Source organism: Ruditapes philippinarum, unplaced genomic scaffold, assembly GCF_026571515.1.
Source record: "Ruditapes philippinarum isolate M1 unplaced genomic scaffold, ASM2657151v2 ctg1046_1_1_1_1, whole genome shotgun sequence".
NCBI classification, from domain to species: Eukaryota; Metazoa; Mollusca; class Bivalvia; order Venerida; family Veneridae; genus Ruditapes; species Ruditapes philippinarum.
Window position 1 is genome coordinate 1,994 of NW_026863462.1, and position 15,820 is coordinate 17,813.

The 15,820-nt window shown below is 32.8% G+C and overlaps 1 protein-coding gene across 1 annotated transcript; it reads right to left on the reverse strand.

Moving 5' to 3' along the window:
• Nucleotides 1-1,090: 1,090 nt before the first annotated feature.
• Nucleotides 1,091-15,459, reverse strand: LOC132722144 (uncharacterized; the record flags this gene model as incomplete). The annotated part of the gene is made up of 4 exons (XM_060706578.1): nt 15,227-15,459; nt 6,609-7,239; nt 6,013-6,171; nt 1,091-1,469 (listed from the first exon to the last, which is right to left on the reverse strand). Coding segments are annotated over exons 2-4 (1,105 nt in total), but the record flags the coding sequence as incomplete, so codon positions are not given.
• Nucleotides 15,460-15,820: the final 361 nt, after the last annotated feature.

Here is a 15,820-nt window from a genome sequence, read left to right on the forward strand (position 1 = left end):
TTATACTATATCATGTATACTTTAAAATACAGCGTGCTTCAAGTCACAGGACAGTGGTTATTATGGACACGGTGTATTCGTAGGAAAATGTTGATATATATTCCGCAATATGGACATGTAATTGCAAACATTTTGTAATTCAATAATGTAATTTGGTTTTTAGATGATAATTCCGCGAATCTATCAATCAGCCCTCGTATTATGTAGAAATTTACCGTTAATTATAAAAGGGAGGTTAATGCTCGAATATGTTATGTAAATGTCACTTCTAATGTTAAATGATCGCTAGTTTTCCTTGAAACTGCTTTTTTGTTGCTAATTAAGCACATCTGAATTTCCCAAAAATAAAACAAAATTAATAGTAGTCAACATTTATAATGTCAGTTTAAAGTAATTAAAATATTAAGAATTATCAACATACGTGTATAATCAATATGTTTGTAAAGATGTTTTCTGTTTAATTTGTGAAATACATGTATGTGATCTGTGTTATAATATAGCACGGTATGTAAGGCCGTATTCGTAGGCCTGAGTGATCAATAACAAACATTTGAACGCCATACCGTGCGATATGTTCGACATAGATCACTCAAAATCAAGATCTATTTCCATTGAAAAAAATTATATTTGTACTATATTTTTGGTGGTTTCAGAGTTTCTGATAACAACGTTCTTTAAAAGCTTTTCGAATAGGCTGAAATTTTGAAAACGTTTATAAAGTTTTTTGTGTTTATTTTATTTCTTTATATATATTTTCAAGCGAAATACAGAGTATATATAGTGAAGTTAAAGTGATATTCAATTATTTTGCAACATTGAATATATATTGGCTAGAATAAGTATGGTGCTCAACAATGAATCACGAACTCTTTAATTTTATATTAATAGACATTAAATTAAAGACGGCACCTAAGATCAAGTGTCATAGTATAGCAAGAATGTATATTACAGATACCATCACTTCGTGTGCAATATGGTTTTGATATGGACATTTTGAACTCGGAAATGAAGAAAAAATTCGTAATAGTAATATCACATGGAAAACATGAAGTCATGTGATAAAATAGTTTGACTATGTTATATCACTTACTTTGTTTAAAATCAATATACTGTTCTTCTTTTTCGGCTTTACTTGCTGTGTTCAGTTCTTTTTGTAACGTCTTTCCTAATTCAGCCAGGTCTGTTCGTTCTTTATCTCCTTGTTTATGAATTGTATCAATTTCTTTGTCCCTTTCGTCATTTAATCTTTTCACAGAAGCATCAGTTTTATCTTGTATCTGTGTCATACCCTCGGCAGTTTTTGATTCTAGAGATAAGAGATCTTCTTGTTTTCCCTTTATCATATCTAGTTTAATTCTGTCATATTGATCATCTAATCCAGCCTTCATCTTGTCTTGAATTATGGTTGCCACATCGTCTAGTACTTTTCTTATATCATCTTTTCCAATGACTAGAGTGTCATTTTCTAACTGTAATAATAAATGCCATAAAATATACAATATCAATTAATATACTAGTACATAAGAATTTAAGATCAGTTAATCATAAAATGTACATTTCAAAGATATATTGAGTCTACTGTATTTATATGTAACAAGTGCGCAATGTTGATCATCACTGATTTGTAATTGTATGCTGATCAATATGTATAAAGCAAAACACTTTGCCAATTGAAGTAAAAAAAAAGTATTTGTTAATTTGTCGCGTAATTATCAAGAGGGCGTAATTAGGTTTGAAAATAAGTAAACATTTATAGCATCGAACAATTATTGCCTTGTACCGGTATTTAAGTGATTACTCTGACTGTTTTTTACATCTATCGGAGGTCATTTTGAAAAATCCCACTAGGTTTGTGACAAAAAATGTTTGTACATGTATATTTCCTTACGAGCCATTGTATAACGGCCAACATTTAATAAGAGGAAACTATTTTGTTCCGGAAAAATTTATAATGTTTACGCACAATATTCTTGTTCATTTAAGAAATAACATCGGCCTGAGAGGTGTACATCGCCTATTTAACACCGGTTTGGAGTTTTGATGCGTAGGAATTGACAACGAAGGATGTAGGCCTGAGTGGTTAACTTTTTCGCATCAAAACGACAAAACCGGTGTTAAATAGCCGATATACACCTCTCAGGCCGATGTTATTTCGATTCTATCACGATAAAATAAGGAAGATCACTAATGTTAATTTTTCAAGCGGAAATAACTTCCGGTGCCGATTTTCGTATTCTGCTGTTCCATTTTCGCACCCTACTGTTGCAAAGATATAGACATTATTAAACAAAATAAATAATAAGAGAAAACGTTATTTTATCAAGTTTTCAACAATTAAAACTTACGTCGTATTGTGTTTACATCAGTGCCCCATTTATCATTCTTGTATTATGAAATAACGTCAGCTTGTTTATGAATGAGTTGTTTACTTACGATGACGTCATTACGCTGCTTACGGATTGGCGCCGTTTTGTCAAAATATTTATTAACTGATAAAGATCAAATACATGAAATATGTGGCGTTAGTGTATGTGAGATATTATTTCGGTATTGTATGAAAAGAAAACATTATAAGAACTGAAAATATAAATGAAAATGCTTTTTATTGTTGCTTTAAAAGGCTTTGTGAACTATATAATCGAGGGTGAAAACATAAAAGCTGCATATACAAGTAGTCCCTAACCAGTGTTTATTGGCAGTTTAACACCAGTTTTTTCCTTCTTTGTCCATAGTGACAAAATCACGTGGAGTGATAGAATAAATAACAAAGTTCAAATTTTATTTGCAAATCGGCAAATCCTTGCCTTTGGCAATACATACAAAACATATACATACATAGATCTTGAAATATAGCACACATAACTACAAGATACATATATAAACATTTCAAATATCAGTATTCGTTTTGAAATTAACAAATAACAAAGTAGTGCTAATAATATATCATTAATTTCGTCTATTTATCATTTGTTCCATGGTATTAGATCGTATATCAAAAGCTTTGTCCAAGTACTTACTTATCAGTAATAATCTATGTTTATTATTAGATGACATGATATAATAAAACTTATTCAGTGTGGGAAAAGATGCATTACGAATAAAAAGTTTTCTTAATTCTGAATAAAATGGACAACAAAGCAGGAAGTGATATTCGGATTCTATCATGTTTTGAGTACAAAGTTTACATATTCTCTCACTTCTGTTTAAACCTGTATATCTGCCAGTTTCAATTTCTAGAGAATGGGAACCAAGTCTGAAACATGTCAAACGTTTTCTTAACTTGTCATTTTGTATTACATTTAGATATTCCTCAAAACAAAAATTTGATTTGAAATTCCTAAAATAAAAGAGTTTTGGCATGTTATTTATTTGCTCATGCCAATTTTGTATAAATTGATCTCTAAGGCGTTGTTTAAAAATTAAGCTAAAATCAGAAATAACATTATGGTTATCTAACAAATATGAAAATCCTAACTCATTAATAATAGTATGAGCTTGCCTAGCCCAGCATTTATTATTTCCATTAACACATTGATCTAAATACATGCTATATATAGGCGAATGCTGATTATTAACAATTTTACTCCAAAACTTTTAAGATCTTTCTTTACATAAAATTGACAAAGGAAATTTACCAAGTTCTCCATAGACAGCACAATTAGGAGTTTGTTTTTTAACACCAAGTACATATTTATAAAATTTTATTTGCAGTTTATCAATATCTTTATATTTGTAAATTCCCCATACATCTGAACCATATAACAGAATTGGAGTTATCAGACTATCAAAAAGGTGCAGTTTAGTTTTTACATCTAGCTTTATTCTGTCAAAAATACCCAATAGACTGTTATATGCTCTAAGGCCTTGCTCTGCAAGAGTCTTAGTTGCTTCAGAAAAGCTACCCGTATAAGAAAATTTTACACCTAAATATGAAAAATTATCAACAATATCTACAAACTGACCATCAATGTTTATACTAAAATTATGTACAGATTTCCTTCTTTCAAAAACACAAACTTTAGTTTTATTAACATTTATTTTAAGCCCCCATTTTGACGAATAACTATATTACATTATCAACTTGAGCTTGCAAGCTCTCTGGACTTGTAGTGAAAAGCACGATATCGTCTGCAAAAAGTAGCAAATATTTAGACAAGAGTTCAAGGTCGCTATTCGACATTTTGTTAAGATCTATACATTTTTCAATATCATTTAAAAAAAGAATAAATAGCAGGGGAGATAATGGCTCTCCTTGCTTTAATCCAAGAGTTACGTCGAAAAAATCTGACATATTCATAAAAGCATTAATTTTTACACATGACACTAACAGAAGAATAAATTGCCTTTAACATATTTATCATTTTAACAGCTAATACCAGTATCTAACAGCTTAATCCATAACGCATCTCTTATAACTGTGTCAAAGGCCTTTTCATAATCAATGAAAATACAATAGAGTTTAGAATTTTTGCTAAAACTTTTCTGAATTATGGAATGAAGAATAAAAATAGCATCAGAGGTTGATCTCGAATCTCTAAAACCAAATTGAATATCGCTGAAAATTCTTTCTGACTCACACCATTTTATTAATTCTATTTGCGCAATATCAACGAAAAAATTTTGGCCATACAATTTACCAAAGTGATGCCCTGTAGTTCGAGGATTATCATGATCACCTTTCTTATGTATTGGGACAATTATCCCCTTACACCATGAATCGGGATAAACACCTGTTTCAAATATTTTATTAAAGATAACACACAGATATTTACTTATAAAATAATTAGCATCAATGAAAAAAATCCGCCACTATATTTTGATAATCCGCACTTTTATTTCTATTCAACGAATGAAATTGTTTTAGAGATCTCGTCTATTGTTAATTTGGGTATCTAGCTGCTCGACGTGTACAGGTGAAATCACGTGACTGTGAAAAATCGTCTGCATTAAAGCGGCTGTGTTGCGTATTGCAAATCACGCGAAAAATGATCAACAAAAGCATTTAAAATTTTGACAATTATTGGCTTTCGATTTACTTTTATACTTATTTATATATTTCCAAAAATTTGCGGGGAGACGTTTTACACATATCTGAAAGATTTGATTTCTCCTTAGAATAATATAAATATTTTGCATGTCTCTTAACCCTTGCATACTTAGTTCTGCTTGTCAAAAATAACAACATATTTTCATTAGAACTGTTAAAGCAAAATTTCGTTTTTTGTTTAGAAAATCTGATTTAGCATTTCTGCATTCATGATTAAACCATGGCGATTTTCTATTATTTTTTTGCTTATTTTTTTATGAAATGTTTTTACCATGACATTTATAAGATATATCATAAATCATTTGAGATAAAGTGTTTATACAATAGTCAATATCATTTTCACCTGACATTAGTTTATCACATATATTTTCAAACACATGTCTATTTTCTTCCAGCAAGTTGCAAAAATTATTATTATTTTCAGTATTCCATACAATTTTTATTTATTGGTGGTACCTTGTATATTTTGCTATTACTTTGACTATAACTTAATGAAAATGAAATAGGACAGTGATCTGAAAATTCTGTCATATCCATAACACATACATCGTTCAAAGAGGAAAAATTTTCGAAATCCGTTAAAAGAAAGTCCACTGTACTCATAACAGCTCTGTTTCTAAATTTCGAATGAAAAGTACAAAAACCTGGTTCTAAGCGCCCATTAGCTATGATAATTTTATTTTCTTTGCACAAAGTTAATAATTTGTAACCAAAAGAATTAACGTGTGTATCGTTGTTTGATCGCAAAACAAACATTCTATGTTACAACAATTTTGAGAATCGACCTAAATTTAACGGAAACAGTTTTTTTTCCATAAATGAAACAACATGATGTGTTCAAAAATTCTATAAAGATTATTTAATTTGATTTTAACACATTTGCGTAGATTGAACACGAAATGCATTGTGTTCTATTCATACGACGAAATGTGTTACGCATTCAAATGTTAAAATAGTTTAATTACCTGTATAAGTTTCTGCTTAGCATGCTGCGCATGCGTATTTGTACCTAAATACACGGGGTCAGAAAGTAATTTCTGTAATAGTTGAAAGTAATTCTGGAGATCTGAATCTTCTACTTCAAGTTCTGATGAATGTCGCACATTTCTTCCAATTACTCTCGCCTGGTCAGAATAGAATAACAGTTCTCATTTAATTTTAATCTAAAACATTTAAAGAGTAAGAAGCTATATCAAATGATAAAATTGTGCAGCAATGATATCATTCGCTTTTAATGAAATATAATTATTTGTGTCATACAGTCATTTTAGAAACATTCGTTTTCAAAGTTAAAAGAACTATACAATTTTCAGCAACTGTTAAGCTTTATACGAAGTAGGTAATGAAATATACTATAAACTAGCAAACTGTTGAGTAATAGTAAAAATTCTATCCTTACTAAGCTACTTAATGTTTCCCAGAATGCATGATAAAATCTTAATTTATTATAGATATTATACCGTAGTGTTAAATTCCTAAGTTCAAACAAATATATTAACGTTTGTTTTATTTCAAAGTGTTAAACATTGGTCTTCATAATTAGTATCGAAATATTGTTTACCTCTTCAAACATATTTTTCTTACTGTTGAGGTTTTCACGTATTTTCCCCTGAAAGTCTTTGTAATTAAGGATAACGCTAATAATACCATTAAAGTCTGTTTCTGTTGCAGATGCCTTTTCTTTGTATCCATCTGGGGGCATGAAGCACTTTGCTACTTCCCAGAAATTACTGCACCACTGGGTAGCATCACTGTTTTTGTACGACGGACCCTTAAACCTATGCGCATTTTGTATTTTAGTTTTGAAGTTATGACATATCTTGTTAGGACAGCCAGAAGAACTGTACCTTGTCGCAACATTTCGATGATACGTGCATTTCCCACGCCTTAATTTACATATTTTGTCAGTAGGGCAATTAACAACATTTTCCGTACAGCAACTTGAACAGCAAGTCCCACTAAATAAGCTATTTAAGTACCATATATCATGCAGACATTTCAACTGAAATTGTTGAATTTCAGTACAAACAAAAGGTTCAACTCCTTCTTTAGTAAACAACACAGCTAACTGAGCTTTAACCCAGTTATTGTATTTCTTATCTAACAGTTTAGGGCTATATGAAGCCATTGCTTGCAAACTTTTGTATTTCCCACTTTAACCACTGGCGTGTCTTGAAGGCTCCGATTCAGAGCTGAAAATATATGTAAAATGCAAAGAATATTATAACATTTCAAAAGGGATAATTTAGTATATTCATGTAAAGTTGAAAAACAATCTACTTTAGATTTGTCAAAAATAAAAAAAACTGAGGTTTTTATATACATCGTGTTCTGAATTGTAAATAAATGCAATTGTTTTCATAAAATAACACTGCTTTATTAATTTAAAAAATAAAAGAAAATAATTTAAATACCTTAGTTTATAAATGATATCAATATAGGCAGAAAATGGTGGCATGTATGTGTTTTTATACGCCCGAAAAATTTTCGGGCATATTATGTCATACCCCCTGGCTAAACTCCTCACAGTAATTACCTCCCTTGGAAGAATTATAATCACTGCCTTCACAGACGTCACATGATGATGAAAGTCACATGACGTAACGTCGAAAGTCAAATGTAAATATCGACCGTTACATAGGAAATCTAACGACAGTTTTATCTTTCTGTTTTATTTTAAATTTTCGTACCTTCGTGCGCTATATTTTATCAAAAAATTATCAAAAGTATACAAACTTATGAAAAATAAATTAAAAAGCTAAAAAAATATAAAATATCAAAATATTGATATTCAAATGTTTGTGATGGCAGAGATCTCTGTTCTGATAAGGGGAGATCACTGTGTAGGAGATTGCCCCCTGGTGTCTGTCCATTTTGCCCACAATATTCAAACTTCATAGCGTGATTGTCCATATTAGGAAGAATGTCCCTATTGATTTCGGGGACACAAGGTCAAAGGTCAAGGTCAATATTACCTTAAAACTGAAAACTGTTTCTGGAGCATAACTTAAGTTCAATTTGGGCCACAATATTCAAACTTCATAGGATGAATGTCCATATTGGGTAAAAGACCACTATTGACTTTGGGATCACAAGGTCAAAAATCAAGGTCACTATTACTTTAAAACAGAAAACAGTTTCCGGAGCATAACTCAAGTGTCATTTGTCTCACAATATTCAAACTTCATATTATGATTTTCCATAATGGGTAGAAGATCCCTGCTGATTTTGGGATCACAAGGTCAAAGGTCAAGGCCACTATAACCTTAAAACTGAAAATAGTTTCCGCTCAATAACTTAAGTATTAATCCACCTACAGCTATAAAGTTGTCAAGTGATTTTAAGGTCATAAGGTAAAAGGTCAGGATCACAATGATCTTTATACTAAATTGTGGTTTCTTGGGCATAACTAAAGTTTGGCCCAAAGTGTTCAACCTTCATAGGATGATTGTCATATGGAGTAGAAGACCCCTATTAATTTTTTGGTCGCAAGGTCAAAGGTCAAGGTCACTATTATCTTAAAACTGAAAACGGTTTTTACTCAATAACTAAAGTATCAATCAACCTACAGCTATAAAATTGTATAGGATGAACAACCATGTCCAATACATGATTCCTATCGATTTTAGGATCATGAGAGCAAAGGTTATGGTCACGATTACCTTAACACTGAAAATTGTAGTTTCTGGAGCATAAAACAAGTTCCATTTGGCTTAAAGTGTTCAAACTTCATAGGATGATTGCCTATATTGAATAAAAGATCCATATCTATATTGGGATCACAAGGTCAATATAAAATAACCTTAATATTGTTAACAGTTTTACAACTGTCAAACTTGTAAAGATGATCACTTATATACACTAATTATATGCCCTAAAATTTGTTCATATTATGTTATACCCCTGGCGTCTTTCCGTCCATCCGTCAAAGCATTTTACTTACAAGATAACAACTTGATGGTGGTGCTTTTGGAACAGCAACTGTGTATATATATGAATGTTCTTCAGCTATAAAGGGAGGATTGCTTTTTGAAGGAGGTAATACTTTATTTAATTTCCATGTCTTACAAATGCTTCATCCTTAGAAAAAACACTTTCGGTCATATAATGCTCCGCCTAGCGGTGCTCTTGTTATTTATATATTCTTGCGCGCACAAGATATAATGTCGAGGCCAAGAGTTACTAAGTCATGCGCACGATATACTATGTTGTAGTCACGAGTAGCTAAGTCGTGCGCACGAGATACTATGTCGTGGCCACAAATTACTTACTGGTGCGCACGAGATAATATAGACGTGGGGACGATATACTATGTCGAAGCTGCGTGTAAGTCGTGTGCGCGAGATACTATGTCGTGACCACGATATAATTAAGTCGTGGGCACGAGATTATTAACCAATCGGTTACTACACTATATATACATATGAAATTTTAAAACTTAGAAAATTCCTGGCTTAAATTGTACATGCAACATAAATCTTGTAAAGTACTTAAGGTATTCACTTAAACCTTTTACCTCATGAGCATATTGTGAAAAATGTTTTTATTGAAAAGTATCCTGATACAAGTTAAAACTGCTATGAAACTATAAAAAAATGTTTCAATATTGGTGAAACTTGGCATAGATGTTGACTGGACCATAGCCTCTGTAACAGCATGCTCAATGGTAAATTTCCTGTTACAATGGCAACGGAGGGACGTCACAAAATTGCGAAAAATCACTGTTTTGCATTGTTTTTTCCCATCAAAACTGATTTGCTGCAACTTCTCAATGAATTGAGATAGAGTAAAAGGCTTTTCAGCGTCGGTTACAAGTTACCCTAAGATCGACCTGAGGCCATTTTTAGCCTGTCACATGTCCAAACTTTTCTTGGCGATGAGGGGGGGGGCTAACGCCCCCCTCAAACTCCTCCAAACAGAAGGGGGCACATCCCCCTTCTGGCAACCCCATAGTTCAGCCACTGCATCGTTCCTAGGCAGGTTGCCAGACAGTTGACCTATTCTAGTTGCTTTCATTTCCGCAAGGAACTGATACCTTATGTAACTGCTAAACAGAGGTACAGTGGGAATGACGGTAGAAAGGATTTCATGATCATTCACAACGAAAGTGACCCGGGTCGCCCGATTCAAAGCTCAGCGCTTTAGCGAAGGTGTGCAGATAATCTGTCAAACTTATATAGAAAAATTGAAATTATGACACAGCCTTGAGCTGTACTAACATTTATGCATTTAACTTACGGTACTGAACTATTATAGCTTGGACAACTTGAAGTTTAATAAAAGTTCCTATGCAAGGTCTATACAAATACTAAGTCTTGGTAAATTCAAGTTTCCTAATAATCCTTATTGGAAGAAAACAATCAAGTTAAACATCCTGAAAAAGGTTAAGTCTGAGCGGAAATTTCGTAGCCACCATTATGGAAATTTATGAGCCCAGTATTTTTTAAATGTCCGCTGAAAACAAATGATCTGTATACTTTAACCATGTATATCACAAGACGAAGTAAGAGCTGATATATAGATTAAACAGAACAACAAGTATAAAAAGAATAACAGACAATGATCAGAAATTTATAATAAAACATCGAATTGGTTGATTTCAAATAAGACACAAATAAAGTGAAATAAGAGGTACGATACGTATATCGTATACAGCGGCTGTATGCTATGCGAACAAAAATATATGGCATATTGCCGCATACACCAATCAGCACTAAACTATACTGAAAAAAAAAACATAGCATAGTGTCGCAAATAGCAAACTGCGTCGCGACAAAGCCACCTGTTAACAGAAAAGCGCTAAAATGAAAAATGCTCACATTTAAGCTGAACTGAAAAATATAATAATAAATGTTGATTTTGCAATCATTTAAGTGTCATTTAGACAAAAAAATGTTTTTGTTGCGTTTTTCATACACGTTAGGTGTAGTAGTGAAGTGTAGTGAGTGAATCCCTAATATAAAAATACTGGTAATTCCGCCGCGTGGTTCGGGCCATTTGGCGTCCCAAAAATTCCATTTTCCCCTTTATTTTATAGCTCCACATCAATTTGTAGATCTCTAAAAACTTTTTTAAGGCAACTAAGTGGAGTATGCCGTAAAAGTAGGTGCTTGAAGGTTCCAGCGGGAGGATTTCCTTTTTCGTTTCGTGTCAAGTCTGGTCCAATGGTCGACATGGTCTGCTCTCTTGGGGTCTGCACTTCCAAACTCTTAGCTGCATGATTATTCTTTTTAGTAAAAAAAATCAAATACTTCAAATAACACTCAAAATTAGACCAAGTCGCTTTGGCTAATCAAAAAGCTTACCATTTTGATTTAAATTTATATTAAGGGAAGGCATATCAAGGACGGGCACGTGCAGCAGACCAAAGCCTCTAGGCTATAGGTGTGCGATGTCTTAAAATCTAACTTACTTACAAACGGTATAGAAAACTCCAAAAAGTAGTGAATTCGTGCCCTTTGCTCAATGATTTTTTAGAATTGGTTACAGGTTTTATTAATTTTGACTCGTTTTATTATTTTTTTGTATTTTCAGCTGTCTGTGAACAGGCAGCATGTAGATAAATCTTACACATTTCTAGTGCTTTTAAATTTCAATTAAGATTTGACAAACATATGTTATTACATATTTAACCTTAAAGCTAAGTTTACAAAAACTTTACTAAACTTGCGGTCTCCAAAACTTGTTTTTTAACATTTCAGACGGCAGATTGAAGTCTAATCAATTGGAGGTGATGTATTTTATGGAGTATATAGTTAAGAGGCCTTGGCATAATGTTGGCATCCTTTGGCTGGCCAACAAAGAATATCCAGTTGGTCTGATGTTGGACCATCTAGATAATAATATTTGTGTGGTTGGTCAATTTGAGGACCAACGATAATATAATGTCTGCGGTTGGCACAACTGATGGCCAACGATAAGAACTGCAAATCAGTCGTTGGGGCAACTTCGCGAACTTCAATGGCTCGAACTCTGTTGGCTCGAACACCCCGTTTCGCTCGAACTGACTTCCAGGTCCCGGCAAAATTCCCGTATGTTTTAATTAAAAAGACAACGCTTCGCTTGAACTATAATGGCTGGAACGCCCGAACTCGAACTACGGTCCCTAGAGTGCATGTAGAATGTAAAATACCATTGATGGCTCGAATTTAATACGTCAAAAAATGAACGGTATAATACTCATTGCCATTCATGTGCGAAAGCTAAATTCGCTTAGTTATTTTTTCCTGTATTTCTGTTAGACAGTTCGTGATTTATAAATTTTATAGATTTTTTAAACGTAATATGCAAAAACTAATCTCTTTTAAAAAAGTAAACTGAAATCGTCAGTTTGAATTGATCTGTCGATGTAGCGCTACATGTATATACATGCATTTCTTTTGTAGAATGTTATTTGATTTTGTGCTCTAGTGATATTAAACATGTGTTAATATTGTTGATCGTCTTTATTTATTTGCTGCAATGTACATGCATCATATTTGTTGGTTTTATTTCATTAAATAAGTATAAAAATTCTGTTTATGTTTTTTACTCCATCTTACTGATTTATCTCGGTTCAGATGTATGTACCAAGGGTTGGGCCAACATCGCCCCGAATAGCAAACTAGCAGTGGGCCAACGTTGGTATACTAGTTCGTTGTTGGGCCAACAAACAAAGTGCACTTGGCCCAACGTTGGGCCAACTTCCGTCTGCTATCTTGGTTGGTCTCTTTATGTGTGCTCTGTTATGGTGCATTTTGCTACACATTTATAAGTATATGCAAATGTATGTTGTATTATAAGGATCAATGTTTCTGCTTACCAAGAGCGAAAGTATCAAACCATATACCTCGAGTCTTGGCCTTAATGTCCCCATATCATCATTTTTCAGACTTTTAATTTGAATGTTCAAAGGAATATTGAAGCAGGTATAAACAACATACAAGCCACAAACATTATTATCATGCATGATTTTCCGTCATAAAAGGCAGGCTATTTAACTATTTTTAAAGAAAAATACTCATTTGACCCTCCGCCATTTTTTACCGCGCCACTGCGTAGGGTGTCATACGTAGAAGTTTTAAAGACGCCTAAATTTAAGCGATTTGATTTTCGTCGTCAAAATTTGAGCGACTTCTTTTTATCAATTTGTATAAACAGGTTTTCTTTCTTGAATGTTGCAATAAATAAGGCGTCCATATCATTAAACTAGCGAGTTCAAATTTTCTTTTTATTGTTACATTTGGCAAAATTTTGAAAAACGGCTTAAATTTGACGGCTTAGACAAATGATCTTTCCTTTTTGTCGACGAAATGAACATTAGGTTAAGGCAACATGACGAGGCCGATATACGTTTCCGTACTATATAGTAGACTAAGCCACGCAAACATATGCCTATTTTAGGTAGCAAATTGCGGTCATTGATATCCGCAATATTTTGTTTTGATATAAACTTTGATAAAGAATCGAGTTTGAGCATTTAGCCTCGACTGTTTATGCCAGGAAATATCTCTTTTTAAAAAGTCGCGACTCAATTTTTTTACTTGCCATTATGTTTTTATTAGACCGTTGTTGAGGAACCAAAAATATCGGGCTATGATTTTTCTTCAACATTTTTGTGAAGTTTCAAGAGCGTTTGCAAAAAAAAATGTCATGGATTTCTTTCTGTTCCTCGACTTTTTATAGGCAAACAAAGCAGAAAATGTAGCCAAACCATGCACGCTACCGGCCTTAGGAGTCAAAATGTTCCATGCTGTTTCCAACAACTGTTTTAAAATATGGAGGGTTATACATTCAACGCGACATTTTGTACGATTTTGGCAGAAAAACTCGCGAGTTTGTAAGTTGCCCGCGACATGTTATGATAAAGCGATTTCTCGCTGGCTTAAGATATATATTAAGTAGAATCCCTACTTAAGACCAATCCAGATTTAAGACCATCCCGCTATTAAGACCATCCCGCTATTAAAACCATCTTTTAAGCGAACGGAATATTTTGTTCTTTTTGTCAATAGTTACATAATCCAGAATTAAGACCCATCCCGATAATCCACTTTTAAGCTAAAGACCACCAGATTCAGTCCCAATTTTTTTATTTATTCTTTATTTGAACACACTATTGAGACCACTAATTTTAAAGTCAACACTTACCAAGATCACATATTTGTTGTAATATTATCTGCTTGAATGCATTTAAGCATAATTAATATTGAAATCAGACCCAAAAGAACTTAATATTAAATTTCTCCAGAAAATGTTTTACTCTCATCTGATCATTATAACATATATTGTATTTGTAGGTTAAGATACATATTGTTTGTTTATACAAAATGACTAAAATAGACCATGGTCACAAACTATGTAATCAATGATAAGAATGCCCGCAATTAAGACCACTTCGCAATTACGACCAATGTGGTCCAGTCCCGATGGTGGTCTTAATTGAGGGTTTTTACACGTATATTGATATTTCAAATGGTTAAATTAATAAAACATTTACCAATAAGAATCAAACCCATCTTTGTTTTAATTTATGCTACATCGGAATTAGTAAATTTGCACAGTGATGTATATGGGTATCGACTGTCATTAGAACTTCAATGTCGCAGATTACAAATAATGCAAGAGCCTTACCACATAACCTAGTTGTGTTTATTTTTTTTTTTTTCAAAAATATTTTGTATACAATCAATAGAAGCGGTTGTGGTACACATTTGTAATATGCTCTTTACTTGCTCATCTACCAGCCATGTATTAGTTTTATTGTAATTTATTAATAATGGAGATTGACTTTAATAAGCACCTAGTGCTTCCGTCAAAATCCATTGCATGTATTATGTTAGTATGGTTATGAAACTGTATGTATAATGTATGATTAAAATATATGCAATAAATATGTTTAAACCAATGTCGCAGATCGAAAATAAGTCAGTGCTCGGTATTAAAGCAGAACTTAGATGATATGGAACCCAAACTGCGTTGATATGTAGCATACTAACGCACTTTGGGGTCAATTTCTCGATTTTGACCCCAAAGTGCATTAGACCTCAAAGTGCACTGCGAAGTTTACCGCACTTTTGGGTCGGACCCGAAAGTGCGTTTAACCCCAAAGTGCGGTGTTACAGTGCATAAAGATAACATGGATATTAAATGAAAGACATATCCTAGAGACTAAGTTTATGGTAATTGTACAAAACTTACCTCTATCAACATTCTACACGACACATTTTCTGTTGACGCATAAATTGTTCCTTTGTTGAGTGCATGAATAATTTCACATATTGAAAAAAACAACATACATATCATGCCAGAATGATTATTATAGCTAGCACAAGTATGCCATGATAGTGCGTATAAACTCTCCGTTTGTAAAAGAAATAACTGCCTTAAGTAAACTGTTAATGTGATTTTAACCACTTTTCAGTGAGGACGCTTTAGATAAATCATGTAAGTCAAAGCGGATTGGTTAATTTCGCGCAGGACATTATTTACTATCATTAGATCTGCATTTTTGACAAATGAAATAAATTACAAACAAGAGCCACAACAAATCGGGGGCAACGCTCGCCTTTTTTTTTCTTATAATGTAAGAGACATCGGAGTAAAATTATTTAAGTATAGACTACTCCAAACAAAAACGAGCAAATACAATTACTTAAATTTCATATTTGACCATAACCGTCAGTCATTCAAAGCTCAAGGTCATATTTGAATTACTTAGCTTTGTCAGGTGCGTTGTCAAAGATTCTTACACTTCAATTGATTTTGTCACAATAGACAAAGAAGGGAAAAAAA